Source organism: Bombus huntii, chromosome 12, assembly GCF_024542735.1.
Source record: "Bombus huntii isolate Logan2020A chromosome 12, iyBomHunt1.1, whole genome shotgun sequence".
In the NCBI taxonomy this organism is placed as follows: domain Eukaryota; kingdom Metazoa; phylum Arthropoda; class Insecta; order Hymenoptera; family Apidae; genus Bombus; species Bombus huntii.
In genome coordinates, this window is record NC_066249.1 from 7,652,058 (window position 1) to 7,677,533 (window position 25,476).

At 37.9% G+C, this 25,476-nt stretch overlaps 1 protein-coding gene across 1 annotated transcript in view; it reads right to left on the reverse strand.

Annotated features, from left to right (window-relative positions):
• The window catches only part of LOC126871794 (hemicentin-2-like), a 166,450-nt gene that overhangs the window by 64,216 nt on the left and 76,758 nt on the right, over positions 1-25,476 (reverse strand). The window contains exon 2 of the mRNA XM_050631028.1: positions 972-1,101. Within this exon, the coding sequence (XP_050486985.1) occupies positions 972-1,101 (130 nt within the window). The remainder of the gene's footprint in view (positions 1-971; positions 1,102-25,476) is intronic.

Consider the following 25,476-nt stretch of genomic DNA (forward strand, 5'->3'; position numbering starts at 1 on the left):
ACTGCCTCAGCCGGGAAAGGGTACGCGGGGAGGACAGGAAGAAAAGCTCGTCGAGAGGATACAAGGGGTGTCTGTCTGCCTCTAAATTTAAAGTTCCCTCTCTAGCGGCGAGGATTAAACTGACTTTACAACAGGCAACGACCTATGCCTCCAACCATCCGATTCAACCCCTACATCGCTTCTGCTAGGGATGGAAGAGAAGAAAACGGTGGAAAAGCTCGAGACGATGCATCGCCACCACCGCACATATCTTACACCTTATTACATTTCTTAAATATGACCCGACGGGCAGCAACGTCGACTACCCCCACGACCACATGCCCCCACCCTATGATAGAGAGTGTCGCGCTTCTTCGCGAAAGCGACGAGCTTCGAAGGTTTGCGGGCCAAGCACCATTCTATATGCAAAATTTCACGGGTCGCGGAAGCGAAATAGCGAGTCGGCAAGCAAATGAAGTTCACCGTGGAAAATAACGCGAGGAATTTCTGGACCGTCCCTTCTCCATCCCTACGACCACGCCCGCAGTGCTCCCCGTTTTATTTCTTCTAGGCAATTTATATTCCCGGATTATCGGGTTTCAAGAGAATTTTAGACGTCGCATAGCCTCGCGCGATATCCTTCTAACCGTTGGCTGGTTTTTAAAGGCTTCTGATGAATTCGGGGCTTTTAATAACGATTCGGGATTACAGTGGATTTTATTGGCTGATAGGAGTACGGGAGAATTTAGTTTTCTATCGTGTTCTCTCGTTATTCACGCTGTTCCGTCGTGTCTTTTCTTTCTACCACTGATCATCAGTGTTTCCTGGCTGTTTATAAATTGAGATTATCGCAATATTACTTTGGCGTAAATATCTAATAGCGAACAAGCAATGTCCTTCCTTTTTCTGTCTCAAGGAGAAAGGGGGTTGGTTTTCGTGTTAGTAGAATTTACGTATTTTTGGTTATGCAAGTAAAAGGTTTAATGGCTCACCTGTAGATTGGCTCACTAGCACCCTCTTTGTACCAGAGTACCATGCTGACTTCGTCGTTGTCGTTGGAACGAATATCACAAGGAAGGTGCACTTTCTTTCCCACAACCCCACTGATAGTGATCATTGGAACTGTAAGCAAAAAAGATGAAATATTTATAGTTAATTGTACTATAATAGGATAAAAATTGGATTAAAAGTGATGAAGACGATTAAATTTGAAATTTTATTATCCTCCGGTATCCTTTCACAGTAATTCGCTAACTATAACCTTAATTAAATTAACATGAAATTAATTATAAGTTTAAGCGGTTACTAACAGATATTTCCTCGTAATATAATACTTGATATAATACTTAAAAAGAACGTAAAACTATATTTAAAGTTTAATTCAACAAAGGTTCCAAAGATAGTCTTACTATCTAAGATTTTTAATGAAACTTTGTACTTTAAAATTAAAATTTGAACTTTGCTCTCGCCCCACTATAGCGATATATGTAATTAATCCAAAAAGTGTTGAAATAAAAATTGGCTGAATGATATTGAAACAGTAAAATATTTATTTCTATTCTATGCTTGGTCTAAACATCAATACCTGTCAATATAATACGCATTATATATATATATATATATATATATATATATATATATATATATATATATATATATATCATATATTCGTATTAATGTAAATTGGTGTTTGTAAAGTTTGAAAAGAATGGAACACAAACAGAGACACGTCTCGTAAAATTTTATAATTAATTATACTTGATTCAAATCTGCTCTTTAATTAATCATACGCAGGGATACTTGCTAACCGATTTATTCGCAACTGAACCTACATTGTAACCATTTTTCAAGGCAACATCAATCACGCTCGGAAGTGTGAGCGAACTTCTTTCGAAATCAATGAACACACCAACGCCTCGAAATATCTAATCTCGTCATTAATCAAACTAAATTAATCTCCTTTTATCAATTTGCCATGTACCTCGACAATTTTCTTTCCTCTTGCGTAAATGTGAACGCGCGATTCGTATCGAATCAAATGACTGTCACGGACAACGTAGTATGACAAAACTTTTCCTACGTCACATTCACGCCCAAACAATGAAAAGAACTTACCGTTCTTACTAAAAAGCGCAAATGTAATCCGACGTGCGTCATAATATTTTCTTCCTCTAGCTGTCAAATTTCAAAATATCCGATCCTGCATTTTGAAACAAAAAATTTATCCACCATATATGGTGTTAACAACGGCCGAAAGAGTTTCTCAAAAATGATATTAATTCTCGATTCTACTATCAAAACCAGCGATTCATCTCAAGTATGAACATTATCGCACATCCACCAGGAGAATAATTAACCACATTCGTTTGGTAGGTGGATAGCGTAGTTTTACCAGGTAATAGAAAGCGCCCGGGAGAAGCAGAAGCAAGGTGGTGCACGCAAACTACGAAGACATCCTTCGGGATTAGGTCTCATTACATGAGAATTCTGCGGTGACGTACGCGCTGACGGTTAAGGTCGTGGCTTTCCGACCGAGCTTAAGGCGGCCAAGTCGTCTTGCTGGTTGACGATGCAAGCTGCGGTTAACGGGGGTTTGATGTCCTCATCGCCTTGTCTACCCGATTAGATTTACGTGTAGATGGAGTTATCGCGTTTTAACGAGTTACACGGTGACATACATATCACGAATACCACTCCTTATTTTCCTTCTTCACTGACGCGTTTGCCATCCTTGTCAGTCGAAAATCAACGATTGCGTGGAACATTTTCGAGGACCAATGGTCGGACAATCTCATCGATCAATGACACTCTCCTACCCGCTTGTTCCACAAAACAATCGTAATAGCTCACTGTTACGTGGACTTCCATCTTGGGTCACACGACGCTGATGCTTCTCTACAAGTTTGGAAACATAACCGCGAAAGTCGGGAAATCGTGGGTGGAGGATAGATAGTGGATGAGTGTCCCGAGATGAACCGTTAGAAAGTTGGTCCGGCAGTTCCGACTGAATATCATTGGCCGAGTAAGTTTCTATGTTGAATTGCCCGCATCGTAAGATTCGTAAATTCTGTTATCAAATTTAACTTTGCTCTTCGGAGGAAAATGGCTAGTTCAGGCACTTAGAGATCATGCCGAAGATCGTTTCGTTTAGGTCTTCGTATAGTTCGCGAATAATAATAATAATATAGTATAGTACATAAATATCATTAAATGATACGAAATTTGATTACACTTAATTAATTAGTATGTAAATACCATAATGAATACAGTGGTGTACAAATACTTTTTGTAGCCACTGTAGATCACCAATTTCCGATATGCTCGTCCTATGACAATTTAAAAAAATTCTATCCATGTTAATTTTGTAGTCTGTGATTCGTAAATGTAGTTGTAATTTTACAAATATAACTGAATTATAAAAGTTCAAATCTTCCACCAACGACGGTCATCCGACCAACATTTGTAAACTAAAAACGAAGAAAAATTTCACGCAACGTATTATATAACAGGCGCAGTCACAATCCGACGAAATTATCGCGAACTTTATTTTTCGGCAAACACAGACTACGAAAACGTCCACAGTGACAAGCACCAGGCTCGGTTATATTGGAACAATTTCATTTACCACAAGAAAAATGCTGGCTAAATTTCACGGCTAGGCGTAACCATACATTTTCTTGACATCTTGATCTGGAAGGAAAAAGCCTCTAACCAGTTACAAGCTCATGAAACGTCGAGAAATGGGGAGCAATGATGACTGAGTCGTTTCTTCTTCTTCGTCTCCTATCGTTATACGACGAATATTAACGTAGGAACCGTGGACCGGTACAACTACCATTTTTTTATGGCGTTTAGCGAACTCCAGACGAACAATTTGCATCGTTATGCAAGTCCGCATCACGTGAGCCGTGGTAAGATTTTAATAATTGTACGTGTTTCGATCGCCGCTGTTGTGTCCGGTCGATCAGGTATCGACTATCGGCCGAAGTAACTTCTCCACCAACCTCTGGCTAGGGTCGACTGATTTTAATTACTTTTGCGAAAGTTTAGCAACTGGAAGTGTATTTACCGTGGAAATTCGCAATTTTGTTGGGTGGTTCGTTAGTTCACTGATTGTTCTCTATTTTTCTTTATATCTGAATGATTTCAAAAGGAAGATAGCTCTATAGGTAATTTGTTATATAGTTCCACCGAGTATTTTTATGAATATCGGTTATATTGAAAAGTTTTAGTAGACGAAGTTGAAACTTTTCATATTAAGTTGAGTTTGTAGATAAATAGTAATAGATCCAAAATAAAACAAGACTGACTTAAGGAACGACTCGACGTAGATTCATCCTATGGTGCAAAAATTCGATGTGCCATACATATTCCAATTCACCGATCTACGATAATCAGAAGATAAAAATACCGAATCGTTGATACAGTTCTGCCAAATTTCCACCTTAGTAACGTTTCATAGTCTAATCGATTGGACTGACAAGCGAATAGTACCCTTTAGCGTCGTTGACGTTGACAAAAGCGTCAATTATCATGATCGAATAGGAGACTATTTCGAACTTGTTTCAATCGAAATTCTAGTAGCCGTCTAGTTTGCCAATTGGGCAGATATGCGTGTAGCGTGCATCGTAATTCGTTTCTGTTGCCGAAGAATCCTCGAACCCCCACGTCGTTCCCGGTACGGATCGATGCCTCGACTCGTGCGGTTCATAAATAACCTTTCTACGCGGAAAACGAATCCATCAACGGGTTTGCTTCTTAACTAGCCAATTCGAGGTAACATCAAACGCAACATAAGGCTGCCGTCTTCTTCCATCCCCTGGCAGCTGCTGCGCGTTGCCAGGCCCCCGTAAATAAGTAATCTTTCCGTTTCCACGAATGCGCGAGAGGTTTTTGAATCTCGAGGATGATCGCCTTCGGGCGAGCGTGTCCAAGATACCAGCCGCGTTTATTTTCTTTTTTATCGAACGCGTAAATTTAACTGGCCTTATTTTTGCCCGACGTTTTCATTCGTTGCTCGCCATCGGCAAAATGAAATATAACGTTATTATTCTGGCATGCCGCGAATCCTTTCGCGATCTCCTTCCTCCCTCCTCTGCTTCTTGGTTGCGCGTATCGTAAGAAGCACGTTCCTTTTCAGCGTGAAATCTTTTGATAATTTATCGACGCACGAAACAATCTTTCACATAACTCAAACGTAGATAAAGAGGCCGTATGTCAATGGCGCAAAGAATTTTTACTCCTGTTTTGTGAATTTTTTAGCTGTCAACGTGTATTCCGCGAATTGTCGACGTTCTATGAGAACGTGTGAGAATGTGTGAACGGTTGTTGATTTCGAACAATTTAATCAGAGTTGGTTATGTGGAAAATTAATTAACGTATACTTGTTACAACGGAAACTACCGAAGATAGATGATAAATAAAGTTTAGGCATAAATTCGTTTCACTTACTAAATATTATAACGAGTATTGCACTCTGCACATTTTATACATATTCGCGCCTTAAATTTCCCGTAAATGTATAAGAATCACCACTGTAATTATAAACTTCGACGGTCTTGAGGATAACCCTGATGATGATAATGATCGATACCTTGGTAATTTAATAATCTACAGTTCGTCGATAACGGAACCATATTCCTCGATTCCATTGTAAAGTTGGAGCTAAGACAAATTGTCTCGTGTCGAGGTAATTAAGACTTGGCCTACCCTTGGGAATCGTCGAATGAAAATGTCAAAAGATTCTTAAGCCCTAGTCGTCTCCACCGTCGCGTGTAATCCAGATTTATACGGTGATAGATCTTGTTTCTGCGTTAATTATTTCCTTCAGTCGTTATTCAGCATATAGGACCGTTTTACGATAGTGGCGGAACGAAGCAAAGCTATTCAGATAAACTAGCTGAGCGCCGTTCGAGTATCGTTCGTTATCTTTGCCGCGGCATAAATACGACTGTAAAGGAATAGCGTTAACAGGAAAGGGTGAAAATGTCGAGGTTCGTAGTCGTAAAGTAATAACAAGAGTAATTTGTTCTTGGTTCTACGTACATTTTCCCTATCTGTAAGGGATTAACGTTATCGAATTAGTAGTAGAATGTACTTGAAATTTTGTAACACGACATTGACGAACTTGACGATTCCGACGATCAAATGGTCTGCGATTGTTTCTTAATTTTTTGTTACAGATAATATTTGACTAACTTTCTCTTCGTGAACATAATATGTATTAACAATTATTTCTACATTGAAATAAAAAATGTTACGATGCCTTTTTTAAGCAAATCTAATTATCTGGAAGAAGAATTTTTTTCCTATTCGATTACATAAATAGCGCTATCTTTTTTATAAAATAGAGACATAACATGTAGAGGGTGGAGAAAATAAAACTGAACGTACTCGTCCGAAAGAGGACTGTTATTAATTATTCAGAATGTTATGTCACAGTGCAATTTACTATCGGCTAAATCGTTTAACTAGATTCGACCGACAGATGACACTAGATTGGCTGATTGTTTATTAAATGCTGTCAAATTATTGATGCTAATAAGCCATGGTTTGCCGAGCACGCGTTCGAACGATGCCAAATAAGCGACGGTGGATGTCGAAAATATCTGGCAATGACGCATATGGCTAACTATATGACGCCCACCAATCAAAATTATTGTAATATTCGAACGCGGCCGTGACTCGAAAACGTCGGCTCTGTCCATAAGTACCTAATGAATCGAGAATTTATGTTAAAGCATTTTAATGGTGTTGGTAACAGTTTCTCGTTTCACAATAAGTTGAATGACATACATGCAACGTTGCATGAATTAATTAGATACGATGCTTCGGTTTTATTAATTTCGATAAATTTATACATGCATCGTGTATGTTCATATATGTCAATTAAATACGTACATTCGATGTTATTCTATCTTTATGATTTGGTCGAAATTCTCACTACTTGTCAGTGCATTCTTCTAAAATTCCAGGATGCAGGAACAAGCCGAGTAACATGTAAGAGCATAAATAGTGTTTCACATTGACGTACCTATTCAGGAATCTGAAGCGTATTTAATATTTCGGTAATTATATACGTAAAACTTGAACTTTATTGTGACAAAATACTACTCGATTTACTTTAACAATAAAATCCGGAAAGGATGCGAAAGACCCTGAAAAGATGAAAAGTCACATAGATGTACCTTTTCATCAATAAGCGAGTAAAGATACAAAGAGTGTCGTCTCTCTTTGAATAATCGTATTTGTCATCCGAGTTCCAAGCGATCGAAATCCCTTTCAAACGAATAAACACGGGTGAAACAAATTACACGAGGAAAAAGAAAAACACGAGAAAATGTGGCGTTCTTGGCCAGTTTCTTAATGTCCTCCTTTGTAGCGGAGAAATGAAGGGAGACTATTAAAATGGTGCTGGTCTGTCGAAGAAAAATTCCCCTGGCAGCGGAGACGACTTCTCTGTTAAGTCCAGATGTATTGTAGACCGCAATGTAGTAGGTAGATTAATGGTTTTTACCGGTGCTCCACCGGAGCTTTTTATAGCAAAAGGTGGCCCCGCTCGGGATAGAGTGCCGCGACCGGCACATTCGGGTTCCGCTCAGCCAGTAAAACTTGTAATTACTGTAAATCGCGATGTAATTGCCGTAGTAATTACCGTGGAGCAAAGTAGGCGCCGGCTCGCGTAAATAAAGCTGTGCTTGCGAGCTTACCCGCAACCCCCGTAAATTTCAATCGTGAATGTTTCATTTGTTATGGAACCACTTTTAATCGCCCGCCCTGTTCTCTCAGTTCTATTAACTCCTCTGTACGGTGGATATCGTTTCTCCCGGTTACCGATCTTATTTTTTCTCTTTAATTCCGCTAATAACAAAGATCGTTTTCAGTCCTTTTGGGATACCGTGTTGCGGCAAACGTTATGGCTTTCTTTTTTTTTTTTAGAGGTTTCGTACGTACCGTTTCATTTATACGCCGAGTTATTCGTTCGTGTATGTCGATGTTTCTATAAGTGTCTGATTTAATAAAAAATTTATTCGGTTTATTAAGGACTTGTTATATTTTTGTAAAAATTGCTGTTACGAAATGTATTGAAAACGCAGCTTTGCTTTTTTTTTCTTAATTCTATAGAATATTTAGAATTTCCGAGTATTTGTATTTGGAATGAATTATTCAACTTAAGTTAGGGGATTGGCGTATAGTTACTTTCCATGAATTTCTGGCTGGAATATCTCGTGAACTTCAGGGACACCCTATGCGGACGCAGTTGTCGCGATTTTATGGATTCCCTTTGACGATCCCCACCCAGAAATGAGATTATGTATATCTCCGATTTACTTTACTAACTACGCAAAGCCGATTTATCAGCGAGCTGTGACTACCAGGTCGCGTGTTTTTCTCTTTTACAATCGATTCGAGAAGTACCGTCTACCTAATTATCGGTGCTGCTTTAAAGTTAGGAAATACTTTGAAACGTGCGGCCACCACCAGGCTGCATTGCAAATTCTTTTAGGATCACGACTAGAGGTACGTGCACCGGCATCCTCGTCCCTTTCAGTTCCAGAGGAGAAGTAGAAATTATTCCTTTTTTACAGGGAAATCTTGAGAAACCCATCTGGTATCTCGTTGAAGTAAATTACGTTTCCAAAAGACGAGTTCGCCGTACGCTCTGATTAATTTCAAGTGAGATCGTTAAATGATTTTATATGTTGATAATATTTCATACCTATCACAGAGAATGTTATGTCAAAGAAATTTTTCTAAAACTTTGAATAGATCGAGAAAATAAATCAAATATCAGAAATTTTACGAGGTACACTATATATACAGGGTGGTTGGTAACTGGTGGTACAAGCGGAAAGGGGGTGATTCTACGCGAAAAAAGAAGTCGAAAATATAGAATAAAAAATTTTTTTTCTTTTTTTTTAAATTTGTCCATCGAGACAACTATCTACAGTGAGATCGGTTATAACGTACCGCACGCGTACCGAGTGAAAATTCAAAGTCGATTTTCTCGAAAACAAAGCCTCGAACGAAAAATTGTTATTCTATATTTTCGACTTCTTTTTTCGCGTAGAATCACCCTCTTTCCGCTTGTACCACCAGTTACCAACCACCCTGTATATATGTTGAGGCCTTTAGAGCATCGGATAGTTTAATTAGTTTCACTGCTGTAGTTATACATATTTAGCCCTTGCTAACATTAAACATCTGTGAATTATTTTACGTAAAATTAATAAATTTGAACGTTTGTAATACCAGTGTTTAATACAAAATTGTTCAAGTATTTAATGACCAATTATATGTGCTTTAATAAATAATATGTTACAACATGATACAGGATTTAATTGCTTTCCACCCGTTATTATCCACTAATTAGTGTAAGTGTTGCTCCAATATAAATGATTGAATTAATAATAACTTTATTTCCAATTAATTTTCTATCGGGCTAATAACTCCGCGTTATATTATTTTCATCAACCAAATAATCAAAAGATGATTAATTGAAATATATTAATTGAAAAGAGTAAGATTAATACTACAACCTCCTTTCCAAATATTATGCCAACTACTCCTACATATGTGTATGTAATATACTAGAAAAGTATTAAACACAGGGGAGTTCCCCTAATGCCGGACGGCACATAATTCCGGGCATTAGCTATATTGGTAACATTTGAAACGCAACCGAGCCGTTATTCCATGTACAACATAGAGGAGCAAATGGAACAAATAACGAAACGTTCCAGTCGCATGTGCACATCTAACGAGATTCATTGATTATAGCGTTTGACAAGAATCTGGTGCATCGTACAAATTATAGCCTATTATATTTATCAAATTTCATGGCTAAAAGACGCGTGAGTTGCTTAGTTACATCTTTTGGAAAGATTAATTATCTTTGTATGTTGTGCGTACAGTGCACTGCTTTTTGCAAACAAAATTTTTTCGATGGGTTTACTGTCTCATAGTTCCGAATAAAACATTCTTCGTCATCAGCGGACAAAACAAATCTCAATTTTCTGTGTCTCTATTCGTATTATTATTTATTATTTTGGTCTTATCGGTTGAAAGGTACGTACATCTAAACAACGCGAATAACAAGAGAAAAAGATTCAACAAATATTTCACTGCAGGAAATAAAGGATCGATAAGATTGTGAAACTATCGTCGATATTTTTTATATGAATATTCTTTCATATAATCCATACAGTTCACGCGCGTACATAAACTTCGAAACAACACGAGCCCCAACACCAGGGACCAATAAAGGGACGCGAAGAAAGAGGAAAACTAAAAAAGAAAAAAGAGAAAAACGTGGAATAGCGGGATAAAAACATCCGTCTATTATCCCCCGTTGGCCGCTTTATTCACGAGAAGCGTATTCGGAAACGATTTCCCCTATTCACGCAGGGTTATCAATAAAGAAAGGCCGAATTTCCCGTAGAAACGGCAAAAGGCGGCCAGGCTGAATACTCAAAGCTGCTCTTTACGACGTTCTACAGTCGCATCACGATCCTCGACTCAGTTTCCTCTGCCGAGTAACAGCTTTCGTACAGTAACGGAACAGTTTCTGTAGCGAAGCTTTACAGTTCTCCAGTTCCGCCGGAGACATTAATCTCCCTTATGAGTTACGACGTGTGCGCGCCACCGGTACACACACACACACACACCCACATCTTTCTCGAGATCCAAGCATTTTCGGCACGCACGCGCTCGATATTTATACAAGTATATATTTATAAGCGTGACGCAAGGATTTCGTAATCGTTATGGTGGGTAGTATCGAAGAAGCACGAGCCATAAAACGGCACGTGTTACGCGAAACAGAGAACACGACGAGAAGAAGAAGGAAAGAACGAGAGAAAAGGAGAAAAAGTAAAGAAATTAATCGTAGGTGCAGGGGTGGAGTGAAATAAAAACGAGCCCCCGTGTGTCAACGCTGCTCCTTTTCCCTCCATCGACACGTAAGTCGAGTCGTTTTACAGGGCGTCGTAATTCACGCTTTACGAGCGGCCTGCGCTCGCTGCTCGCTTCGCCTCTCACACCCGTCCGTCCTGTTCTCGTGCCCAGGACGTTTTATCGAATTTAATTAAGTCGCCGCGCGTCTCCGGATTCCTCTGATTCCTGAGCGTTAGCACGAAAGTTGCCGCGGTGAAGTTCGCTAAATTACGCGAGCGCGACTTACGTTCTCCGCCGAAAACTTTCAAGGGAAACTCGCGAACGTGTGAACCAGGGCCACCGTGAAACGCGAAGCTGCGTGTCGTGCGATGCAAACACATAACGTGATCACACAGAGATTCTTCTGGCAGAGGAACGCTGGCTACTTGGTTTCTCCAGAGAAATCTGCTTTCTAGTTCCAGCAATCGATAGACCAGTGATGGCGCGAGTGATACGGTAATTGAAAACGATTCTACGAGATTCTATGAGAAGTGTATGCAGTTTGATAACGACAATGAAGTAAATTTCTGACAAATTGAACTGTGGAATAGAGTTTCGTTCTTGTAGACGCTACTCGCGAGTATGGTTGTCATTTTGGGGTTTGTCATTTTGCTTACTACTGTTAGGCAAATGGGTTGTACGCGTTCTTCATCGATAGAATTTTCACCAATCACCTGGAAATCCTCGCTCGTTTCTTTCAGATATTCCAAGCACATCGAAATTGTATATTTTAAGTGGACAAGCATTTTTTATTAAATTGAGCACTAACGTCTTTTTGATATATCTCGTATACATTTAAAGTAACGAACCTTAAAAATTTGAGGCTCTAAGAACTATTAAATGTAGAAAAATAAGAAAACTTCTTTGTTTCGCTGATAAAAAAACACGAAATAAATAAACAAACGTTAAATAAGACGTACACATTGTCCAGTCAAAGTTTCGTGTTCATCGATCAAAGCCAAATTGGATACAAACTTTTCTCCATAAATCGTAATATTTTCACTTGAATACCCTGCTGTGTCGCTCACACTTGTTTGCAAGATGTACCGATTTTCTTTTATGGACCGATAAAAAGTTCGATGATGAAACCCATCGAACCTCGTCCTTTCCTTTACAGCCTTCCGTTTCTCTGCTTTTTACGACTGACAGCTTTCGCAGAGTAGAGTAGCGGTTAGCCTTTACACCACTTTGATGCCGCTAAGAACACCTAAGAAAGAGAACTATTTTTTATCGTACCTCGACGATTTGCACACATACCAGAAGAATTTATGAAAGGCATAGAAACAAGGAATAACACAATGAAAGATCTAATAACGCAAACGTCAGAATGCACGAAGAAAAATATACGTATAGTAGAGAAAATACGATAAGAAAGAGAAAACATACAACGAGAAAATGATTCAGTCGCGTTATTTATCGCTCTAAAGATTTTTATTATAGTGTAGAACATACGATATAGATTTCCTTGTATCCTTACGATTCGAAATGGAACAATAATTCCAAAGTTTGTAACAAGCTCCAATACTTTACACGAAAAGAAATAGAATATTCGAGCAGCTTTGGAAAATTTTGTAAGGTAGATGATACATTTACACTGTACATGTGAATGTGTGTGTAAGCGTGAGAGGGCGTCCAGGTCTCAGTTGAGACAAAAGACGATTGGAAGCTGTTAGAAGAATCTAGAGGAGTCGCTTGACAACGAGCGTGCGTGCAAGAAGGTTATCGGGGTCTTCAGAGTGTAATATATACTATGTATAGCTGTTGCGTGCAAAATAAAGTAAACTATTTGTATTTCCGAATTCTCTCTATACCTTAACAAATTTGTTTAGACCAAAGTAATTTACAGCGTCACGGCTTTAGAATCTTTTTCTCGTTCGTGATAGAATTTAAATTTAGCGTTGAAAGGACGACGACAAATTGGGGACACAAGGATGCTCTGGGTTCCGCACAGTTTGCAACACTAACAGCCGAAGTTGGTAGAAGCGTAACTGTCGCCGCTTTTACGATCAAGTGATTTCAAACATCGATACTATTCGATGCGCTGTTTTGGAACGGAAGCGTTGTATTGTTCGCGATATAGAGGAGAATAGAAAGACTGGAAATTGTTTGAGGGCTGAAACCTGTACCTAAATCGGAAAAAACTAGAACGTATTATTTCATAGAAAAGATAAATGATATTTCCCATACGAATCATTTTTATAGAAATACCAATGCTTGATCGTTATATTTTTCCTGTAAAAATTACATCTTAATTAAGTCTTATTTATGAGTGTCAATATTCGATTCTTATATTCATTTTAGTTTCATTTCAAACTACTTCTTTTTTACCACAGCGCGATACGTTATAAATTATTCTTATCATAATCGTACATGATCTATCGAAGGTTGTCGTATAGTTACGATTATGTGGTTCATACTGATATGCTACTCCGTAATTATTATCGACGCTCGTTGACTCGTGGCCGAAGATTATGTCGGATAATTGTTTGCGAATAAGACCATCTTCCACGCGATACTTCGATTACTTCGAGCTTGATATATGGTTTCGTCGCTGTGCGTGCCATGATTTATCGATCAACGACGATCCCCGATCCGCAGCATCTTTCTTTCTTGCTCGCGAGAAAAAGAAGTCTCGTGACAGGTATTCGTAATTACATAGTCTCAAACGTAGCGCAATAATCAACAGGTCTGGAGTTTTGGAGTTATCGACAGCCAGGAAGAAAATCGAAATCAGTTCGTTGGTAGCAGAAGAGTTGTGGCTAATAATTATGGGTTCACGGAAACAAAGATGATCGTGGTTAAGTCGAGACCTGACTAAGGCTCGATGGAGATGAGCGATACCACCTGATTGCGTTCCGTACAAGCGATGAAAGATTCGATAGTATAACACAGGAAAATTCTCGGAAAACAATTTCACCCAATACCCGATTTTGTTTAATTCCAAATACTTGAAGATTCTGCTAACAACATATGCATTAAGTGTAAATGTTCTTTACAACCGTATGCTCTACATTATCCGTATAGGCCTGTATATAGAATTTCAGAGAAATAGCACGTACACATAAATAACATCAAGGTTCTAAACATATGTATACTATTGTAATAAAGATGGTATTACTAAGTACCTTTAGGACATACAGAGTTGATCGGCACAGGTCCGACAATTAATTCTACCGATGAGGAATACAATTTTTTCTTATATGCTATGAGATGCTCGATATGGCTTTTCTTCGTTACAATGTCGAATGACGCAGTGCCATCGCTACAGGATAGCAATAACTCAAAGGTATTATTATACGGCTGCGTCCAGTCTGACTGCTATTCGTAGCGTTCGATTTTTTCACGCAGTATATATATATGTGTGTAGGTATGTACGTATGTATGCACCCGTGGCTGATTCATCTCGGTGCGTGGTCGGTTACCAAACACTTTCCCGCCGATTAGGTTTCTTTCGCCTGTATGAAAATTGCGCTTTGATCGTGAAAGTAGACGCGAGAGGCGACTCGCGCGGAAATTGCAGGGGAGATTCTCCTCGGGGGAAAAAAGTGATTTAATGAAGGCTTCACGAGCATAATACGCGGCGCGACGCGGCGTTCCACTGCATGATGGAAAAGTCGAACGTTGAACCAGGGAAACGGATAACGTGGCTCCCTTGCTCGTTTATTTAACTTCGCCGCTTACTTAACTCTGATTCTTCTCGTTAACACTTTCGCATTCTTTTGGAAAAAATATCTCTTTTCGCGAGAAACATTGTCTCGTCTCTGGTACAGTTATACGCGTCTATTCGACGATGCAATTTAATTTTGGAACGATATTGTTTTACAACTATCCGGTTTCTTTCATTGCAACGTTTTTGTCCACGTTTCTGTATTGGGAAGAACAGCTGCGGGAATCGAACGATCATTTATCTAATTTAAGGGTGTACTGGTATTCGATGGATCAATTAAATATTAATGATTGAAAGAGAATTAATATGAACTTATCTTGCGCCTTTGAAGTAGATAAATTAAGTAGATAAAGTGTTGTTTGTGAGTGTGTGCTGTACAACATTTTCAGGAAGAAAAATAATCTTTATTGTTGGAATATTATCTGTCGCAAGTGATATCAATGCGACGTACCTAGTCTCCTAAGTCGTTAAAATCGTTCGACCCTTTATACCATTCAGATAATTATACGAGCATTGAAAACGTGGTAATCGAGTGGCGCTATATAACGCGAAATTACCTGTAAAACCTGCTGGATTATCGATCGAAATCTTGATGGGATATCACGGCTCTTCGATTCACTAGGAAACTGTTAGGATATTCACGGCGTTGAATGAAATTAAGTTTGTAAAGCCTGTAATACCGGTGAAGTTGCTTTGGTATTTTGAGGTTTTACGATTTTAATTTTCATTGAGATATTTGTGATTGACTTCTATTTACGAAACATATTCGACGAAATAATCTCTGATCGGTATACAATTTTTTCTTTATTAAAATATTTAGAAATAGTTTGCAAACATTTTTTTCGTTGTATCGTATCTTACATTTTTTAACAGACATCTCTCAGATTAACGAAAGCGCGATATAAACGCGATATGAATTTAAAGCCTGCGATAACAATAACGAAGTCATATTGTAACTCAAATCGTTGTTTTTATTATCGAACGTGCTATCGATCAAATAACAAAACGAATATTTTCACAAATTTCCAGCATAACCGCACAAAACTAAAAATATCGATCGAAAGAGGGAAAATTCAGATTATTAGGTATTTAAAATGTAATTTAGTCGTGAATTGTGGTAGACGAATATATTCATCGTACAATCATAATAAAATTAATTGTTTATTGCAGAAACAATTATTGTTTAGGGCAAAATGTGAATGAAATCAAACAGTAGAATAATGCAGTAGAATGTAAATTGGAGAAAAATTGAGGACAACAGCCTATCAATTTCACGATGCACGAGTGACTTGACTAAATTTGCTTATATCATCGCGTATCAATAATAACAATGGAAAAAATAATTATCGAAAATTTTCGCCGCGATGGAATATTATGTTTATTATTATTTGTTTATTTCGTGTCGTTTTATTTGCTCGAATACGTCTATTTCACGGGTTTCATGCTTTCGACGATGTTAAAGCGTACAAACAAAGTGGTAAAGTATTGAAAATAACTTTTAATAAGTGTGAAAAATATCGTAATATATTACAATATAATTTTCTATATTAAGAATTATATAGTGGCATTTGAAAACTACATTGAATATTATGTTGAAGATACTACAATGTTTAAATTCAATAAATACATATTTTGAAATCCACAATTTTGCCATTAATTTATAATATAAACTCTCTCAAACGCCGCAAAAGAGTAATTAAGTGGTATATTTTCGTAGTATATCATGCTTGGACCAATAGCAACCAGATCGATTGATTATTCTGTGTAAAGTTCAGAGTTCAAAAATAACTCGACTTTGTCCTCTCATAATTTTTTCACTTTACATTAAAACAAGTCACTAATTGCAAGCTGCAAACATTACGATTTCGTTATTTCATTATCGTATTTTCTCAAGCAACGATCTCCCTTTCTATCAACTTTTTCTCTATAAATTAGATACGATGCTCTCGATGAAAACGACGCAGCAAACCTAATATCTCATAGAATATATAACGAGAGCCTAATATTTTACTTTGGTAATACAAGGACAACTAACTTTCACCCTCGTCCCCTTTACAAACTCATGCAAAACGTGGTCCGTCACAGTTAGCCACCCTTTTATCAAAGATTCAGTAACCTGTTAAACGAGCATCCAACACGGTCTGCTTTCAGGCTTGCCGCAGTTTCGATTTTTGTTTCTATTTCTCGTAGACACCGACCGGGTATGTGCCCAGAACCGTGAAAGCCGTGTGCAGAATAGCATTTGGTGTCTACTCTGGCAGGTTTTAACGGCTTGGTCCCGTATGCCAGACGCGTGCCAACTTCATCCCCCCACCCTCGCATCTTTTCGTCTGTCTGCGCGTTTATCTTTCACCCTGAAAAAGAAGAAGCAGAGGGAGCGACCAGCTACTATTTTCCCTCTGCAAGCATCCTCCATCTTGCCTTCAACCCCTTCGAATAATTCCACGTCGGATGTCTTGGCTAAGTAGCTGGTAGCCGAAGGATCTGACCGATTTCGAACGTGTTTCCTTATTTTATGGTCGTTAATTATTAAAATTGTATTTCACGAAATTAAAAACATGCAAAATCCTAGAATGCTCGATATAGATAACACAAAAAAATGATACTTCGTTAATGTTATATTATACTGCAAAGCTTCATTGCCTATGATATAATTAAAATAGATTCGATATTTATAGCTAGAGAATTCTAAAGCATTAAATACAGATTTCAGGAAAATAGTGCAACTTTATATGCTTCTGTAGCTATGAATTTACGAATTGAGATGTTTGTAGGGTAAATCTTTGTTGTTTGTTAGCGATGATCGTGTAAGGAGATTGAAAGGAGAAGTTTGATACAGCTGCTGGTTGCATCGTATCTCATACTTAGCTTCCTTCTTATAACACGCTGTCACGTCGATGATCACAATGTTTTACAAATTCTTTCAAGTTGTTCCAAAGCTAGAATTACTTTTTCCTTTGAAACTGATAGCAATAAGTAAGATTATTATTAATTTTATTACAAATTTTAATATCACGATTCTGTTATTCGTTTCTTTATTTAGTTACGAGATTTGAGCAGAATTTATTAATTTTATAAAACTCGGAAATCCTTCCTTTTTGCCAGAAATTCCAATTTTCAAGTTCACTTCTAAAAGGATTTGTTAACAAGAAACGTGTTGCGATCCAATCTTTCGGAGAATTTCATAAAAAATTTCAATTTCTCTTTTTTATCGCTGTTATACTATTTGTAAAGAAATTTCAATTCAACGCGCATAGTAATTTATAGTAGAATATATAATCCAGTTTCAAACCTGCCTATTCAAATATTTTTTCTTTTTATGAGAGGAAATATTCGAACAACGTACGCGAGGACAAACAGTGTGCCTCGAAATTGTAATTTTGATGCGTTTGAAGGATAGCGGTCTATCTCGGGATCAAATTTGCGTAGGACAAATAGCGCTTATATCAAATACATAACGGCGATAGAAAGGACCGCTGCATCGGTTCGAAGCCACGATGACTCTCGAACGATTTTCAGCAGGAAAATCTCTCTTCCACCTCCGTCCGTGCCTCCAAGGAAGTAGAGACTCCGGTTCCTGTAGGATTTCCGGGGACGAGCGTCCTTTTACTCCGAGGAAAATCAAGAATATATGCCGCAGGTCAGACTGAGGTGCTTACAATGAGAAATTGCATATTTCGTTGTCCTCGAATTGTCAAACAGAAACCGTTCGAATAAAAACCGATTTCTATTCTTCTCGTTTTGACGCTCATAACCTTTGACTTCCCAAGTAGAGACGTTTCGATACGATACGCCGCATTATATTTTCTATTACTTTTTATTCGCATATGTAAATAGAGCAATTTTAAAAAAGTTTGAACAGTCGATCTTCCTTTTACGTAGGATGTTAAAAGACAAAACTAAACAATATACTCTCGTTATGAAGAAATGGGTTCTCGTTATCGCATTTAACAAAACCAATTTTTCTCTCGTGTTGAGTAAGAATTCGCTTGCGAAAATCTGTGTATCTTGGAAACTAGTAGCAGCATGCAGAGTTTTACGATTTGTTTCTCACATTTTCTTTCAATTGGAACGATCTTAACAAATTCTAAAGACATTACCGCGAAACAGCTTTCAATTAATTGAATTTCTTTTCGTACTGCTCGCTGACGTTATCGAAAATCGGCGCAATTCCTTTTTGATCTCCTTTAACATTAATTCTAATCCACGTTTCCAGCATATTATGGCGAATCGGTACAAAGTATACACAGAACGTATTCGTATCCGATTGCTTTCTCGTTCTCGTTGAAAGACGTCTGGGATCAAAGGGTAAGACCACGGACTCTTGGGAAACGGAGAGAAATAGTATCTACTTAGACCGTCGATCTTCTAGACATCTCTCTTTCATACTTGCACCATCCGCGATACTCGTTTTACCGCGATACTCAATTGAACTTGAACAAGTTCTATCGCTGCTTCCTCGAACATTCATCAAGCGCTCTTTCGACAAATCAACGAACATTTGAGATGTAGTTACACGATGCATCCAAGTTTTAAAGTAGCACAATCTTAGCTTTCCTAGTTGCATCGTCTCTCATACCTAGCTTCCTTCTTATAACACGCTGTTATATCAACGATCGTTATATTAGGTTGTCCGAAAAGTTTTTTTCGTTAATCAATAACAATTTCTGTTTTATATTATTTTATTGAATTAGGTATGATTTATTTCGTTATATTTATATTATTATGCTCGTGCATAATTCAATAAATTAATATTAAACAAAAAAACATTGTGCGTCTATTATTTCCTTATAAAACGGAAGAAACTTTTCGGACAACCTAATATATATTATATATATATTATCATAAATCATTGACAGATTTCAAAAATGGCTATTAAGATATTTCTGCTTGTTTAAATGTCAGCTGATATAACGTTCGTACAGCTAATTACTATACAAAAAGAATTTTAATAAAACATATTCCACGCTTGCTACTAAAGTGATATGTACAAATGGACAAATGTTGAAGACAGTTATATCTATATAAAATTAGTTGCCTTACTTCAGAAATAGAATTTATTTTAGTGTCTGCGTTCGGTATAACACGGAATTCATATTACGTAGGCAGTTCCATTTTAATTGCATTAATATTTCATCAATTCTGTCCCTTTTAAAATATTCCCGGTATCAATCGAAAAGCATACAGCAGAGATATTAACGCATCGGCAATATCGGTAAAAAAAAAAAGGGAATTATTGTGCATGGCAAGGTCTCGTCAATAATATGTGCCAATAATGACATATAATATTTCTCGCTGATGCATTATTACAATATACAGATAGACATCGGCCGTGCAATTAAATTTCATTCACCGATCGTCCGACCAGTTTTTGTCGTTTCGTTGAAACGTCACGCAATCGTATGTCCATTACACGGAATAAAGTTCCACGAACGGAATCATGGGTACGTGCATGAAAATATGGTCGATGTACAAATTTTAAAATTGCGTAGCAATAAATTTTTCCGGTCGCATGTTTCGACCAAATTCTCCAACGGATATTCTGTGACGCACGAAACTGCTGCAACGTTTTATCCAGTCTAAAATTGCCTTTTATTGCGAAAATAGGATGGCTGGAATGTCTTTTCAAGGCGAGAATATAACTCTGATCGACACGGTTCACACACACACACGATGTTAAAATATTTGAAGACCAGGTTTCCGATGCGCGCGATTAAAATACCATTAACTTTGTAATCAGGGTTCAAGCAAGTCGCTTATTACTGTATATTTCGTAAATGTATGTGTTTTTTCATTGCTGTAAATCTACTATGTAAGAATTTTTTATACCAGCTGATGTAAAACCACATAACCCTGCACGAGATATTTCTTTTTTTTTCTTTTTAACTAATAAAAAAGAATATTATATAGTATAATATAGTATAGTATAATATAGTACACTTCATACTTTATTTCTATCATTCGGTAACTTTATGGACAATTTTCGAATAAGTTTTCTCGCTTAATCGTCACGAGAGTCTGACCGGTCTATAATGTCAGAGTTCTTGCAGCGATCGTCAAAGGTATTTTATTTGAAGATCATACTTGAAAATCGAGAATTATGTGACGTTTTTCAAAGCAGACTTCGGTTCATCAAGGATTTCCATCCTCCTCTGCTTCAAAGATCGAGTTACCTAATTAATGACCCTTTTATCTCTCGGCGTAGCCTTCTTCGCCCTCGTTGATTACTCTTTGATCGGGCGCGTGAAAAGCGACTTTGTGAGAAAATTTTTAAACAGACGAATTTTCGCCGGTCGTCTGATTTCAAGTATTATGTATAGTATGAGTCTAGAAGAAAAATTGCGAAACAAAATATCCATTTAGTAGAAGCTGGCGCTTGCGAATGATCAAGCAAGTAATTTTCTTATAGGAAAATGCAATTTGCTCGAAAATGACACAAATAACGTACACGAGAATTATTGAAAGATAATTTTCACGAGCAAACTTAACCGTTGCGCTTAAAGCGTTACGCTAAAATAGCGTGAAGAAAATTACTTAGAATTGAACGACGTCTAGCATCGATCAAAGTCGTGACGAGTTGCGCGAAGAAAAGTTCAAACGAAATCGACGCCATGAAAAACTGGCGAGAAAGGCAAAGGGGAAAGAAAGGAAAGATTCGTCGGAACGGAAACCGCGAAGTTGGGGGGAGAAAAAGTACGACAGCAGCAAAGAGAAAAAGAACAGCAAAAAGCGGATGAGATAAAGGTGAAAAGAAAAGGCTAACGCGAAGCTGCCAACCGTGGAGAACCTTGATACTTTCGAGATCGATAAAAAATAGTATTACGTCTCTTTGTTTATAAAACTTGAGAATCGTTGATAAAGTACTTGCCTCTTTTCATAAAACGCAAACCTTTGACAAGCGGTTATATTTTTTGTTCCGCGTTTTATCTCAAAAAGGAACAGCTAAGAGAAGAGATATCGTTACTATTGTTTTCGCTCATGCAATATTTAGTGGTCTTTGTTTTTTAAGGTTTTTTTTTTCACAAAGATATTTAGTAGCTTGTCTTATCTTCGGTTCTCCTTAAATACCTTTTTAGAAATTTCATTTGTATCAAGGATAAATGTTGAATTAATAAGAAAAGCAATTTTCTATTATTTTTTCACGAGTATGTCAAGAAGCTAATTACTTCAAGTAACTTTAAATAATACGATATAGAAAAAATTAGCACAGGAAAGTAGAGTAAAATGTCACTATTGCTCATAAATTTAACGATATCATACAAATAAAACTTTGCTCCGATAAATCACCATAGTCGATTAAACTAATCGTCGTCTGATGAAGCAATCTCATCGCTCTCGTCCCTTTTCTCACCAGACGGATCGCTTAGCAAACTAACGAAGCAAACCGCGAGAGCATAAAACACGCAAGAGAAACCGAAGAATAATCAACGACAAACACCGGCACGACGAAACGAGCGCTGCTTCGTAAACGAAGAAAGCTCGGCAGAAAGGAAGAGCTAAGCGACAGAGCAGGAGACAGAAGCTACGAAACAAAGCAAGTAAAAACCACTTTTAGAAAAAGTAGAAAAAAAGAGGGAAAAAAAAGAAGACGAAGCAGAGTAAAGGCAAACGAGGAAGGAGGAAAGTTAAACGAGCAGAGGAAGGGCTAAATAGCCCGTTACCGTCGGTCGTGTGTAACTTCCGGGGCTTGACTTACTCCTCTATTAGTCGGCGAGCCGGCAGCTCTCCGTCTCGAAACTTCGTTTTAATACGCTCGCATCGAAGAACGACGGGAGAGGAAAGGAAAAGCGGCGTCTCTCCGCAATGGAACATACCAACGAGCGTACAACCTTAAGCCTCCTCGGTTTGCTCTACTCCCACGGCTTGCTCTCTGCCAACTTTCCTGAAGTTCCAGCGAGCGCGATCGTTTCGTCGCGAAGCCGACGAGAGAACCTTTCGAATCGCGAGCGGAACGTAATCCCCTCTTGCCTCGATGCCCTGAGAACAACAGGGGCTTCGTGCAGCCCCCATTCTCTGCGTACCCTACTTTCGTCTATCGAAATTTTGGCTCCTTTATTCGATGGGGGTAATAATGCGCAGATTAAAAGTTACCAGCTATTCTGCCACGAGCATCAATGCAGTTTGCGGCACTAATCGCATCGGATGATTCATAGATCACGCGTTGGTATAATTAAACCAGCAGACTTTAGCGAGATTGGATAGGTTATTCTGGAAAGAGGCATAGAGGTAATTGTGGATGATAGAGGATGGTAATTCGAGTAAAGATCGTTGAGGATGTAACGCGGGAAAGTGATGTTTCAAGGTTTTAAGTGGAAGTGAAAATGGCTGATTTACGATAAGACCTTTATGAAATTCATATCTGAAAGAAATTAAAAAAAATGGAACCTATGTAAGCATTTAAATATTCGATATATTTTTGTATATCGTACGATCTATAAATATTTGCGCTTTTAAATATTACAGGAATCCAATAAAAGTTCAACAGACTAATGATAACGAGCTGAATGGAATTTTTTGTTCATACCGATCGAAGGCAGACCCGGTATTGGAATTTCGTTAAAAAAACAAAATCAAATGAAATAAAATTCGGATTTGAAACATTTCCGTGAACAGCGCGAAAATAAGGGATAAATTAATAATTCGTTTAGTATTAATTTCGGTAAACCGCGACAAAAGCTTTGGATTCGAATAATAATTAAAATTTTCAAACGATTTCTAAAAAGGAATTCCTCTTTTCTATCCAATTCTATGCAGTGTGATTTTAACAACTGGGTCAAGTTATATCATACTTTCAAACGAAAATAAAAAGAAGCAGTAGAGGAAAATTTCTGCTCGTTCTAATAAACAAATTGGACGAGCTATGTAAATTATAGATCGGAAATGTTGCACGATATTTTGATCAATGGTAATTTTTAATTAAAAGTATTCTTGACTAAAATAAAATTGATGTGTGGAAGAATTTAATAAATCGTATGACCTGTAACAAACTCTTCGATCCTTCTTCCAGTAACATTCTACAGAATAATTTTTATACAAAAGTTGAAGTTGGCAAGAAAGAAAAAAGGAATTCAAGATATGTAAGGGAAGAAATTATAATTAAAAACCCATGCAATGATTTAAGCGAGCATTTTGCTGAAAACGCTAAAGCCAAGCTAAAAGCCAAGTGCGCACAACAAAGTCTCGTCATGTATGCAACTTTCTGGCGTAACATAGCGAAGAGACAGTAGCAAAGTTACTTACACGAAACCTAATTTGATCCTCGCTGTCTGCGCTTACGTTGTTTGGTATAGTTACTTTAACTTTGAAAATATAAAAATACTCTTCGCGCATACCGTATACGTATTAGCGACGAAAACATTGCAACAAGATGTAAAGCTGATTAGTCTAATCGAAATCCAACGACTTAATTTAATTACTCTGAAAATTCATCGTTACAGAACAAACTTACAAATCTTCTCATAACCTTACTTTCAGGGTATAACGCGCCACGAATCCTTCTCCTTAAACGTATCTTAACAACCAATGCAATATAAAAGTTAGGTTTCTTTGCGACTGAAATATTGTTTCTCAGCCGAACCGCAATTACAGGAAAGACACGCAAGGAACTGCATTCTGCACTCGTCAGCTGGACACCGTGGAATGTCAGGGTGGATAAAGTTTTACCAAGGAATCGTATGCGAGACGCGCAACTCGCCGAATTGTCTTGCCTCTATTATTTCGAGTTCGTATCGCCAGGCACGTTCCACGGTTTATCCGGATCCGATGAAGCTGAAAAGACACGACCCCAAGACAGTTTCTCGTGTCTGTCTTGGTTCTATTGACCAATCTCATCAGCACGATCACGAGGATATAAATGAAGATTCTACCTTCTGGCTCGTATTCTTTCGGCGAAACGTCCTCCTTTTAACCGAGCTGGAGCTTCTTTCCACGAGTGTGATCGTTCCGGATCCAATTGACGACGAATTGGTTCGCGTTTAAAGCATAATTGAGCACTAGAAACGGCACATGCCGTACATCCACCGCTCACACTCGATAACAGTACAAACGAAAACGGAAATTTGTGTCTCCAGGCAGTTGCCGACCTCTCTTCCTCTCTCCTACGCCTTTCTCTAGTTGCGTTCATTGGCCAGACCTCGTCGACGTGACCAGTCTATTCAGCAGAGGAACTTTGGTCAACTTCGCTGACCAATCTCAGACACGCGAGTGGAATTTCCGTGTAATGTCGTACTGTCTCGAATGCTTGCTTCTAGATTACGTTTACCGCCAAAGAAACTTTGCGTTCAGAACGCTCGGTTAGAATCGAAGTTCCAAGGTTCGGACTAAAGTATCTGCAAACCCTTGCTTGCGTTCTCGTTGACGTTCTACGAACGATGTACATCAAGGTTTCGAGGAATCTCGAACGCTTCCATTATGGTGTTTATGAAGAGATTCTCAGCTAGTTGAGAAACTGCCGCCGCGATGAAGATGGCTGGTAAGATTGATCGACTGTTAATGTATCGATCAAAGTCGGCTGATGGACAAATAATACCTGACAGAGATATACAGGGTTCGATCGATGAATTAGTCATTTATTTAGAAAAATCGAGAGAGATAGATTGGACTAGATTCTCCAACTTGTCACGTCAAAATGAAAACTCAATCAACAAGAAGAAGAAGACGAAACATAGCGGCTCTTAACATCTACCGATATTTCCTCTAAATTAAATACATTTCGCTGTTTTTATTTTTTTAGCTGTTTTATTGCATCGTTTCATTTGCCTCATGTATGTCTCGTAATGTAAAATACGTAATGTAAAGAGGTAAAGGAAAATTCGTTAGAATCTGCCAATAAATGTGGCGCAACGTGTGTATCCAACATATTTTTGATATATTTTTCGCGAATATTTGCATATTCT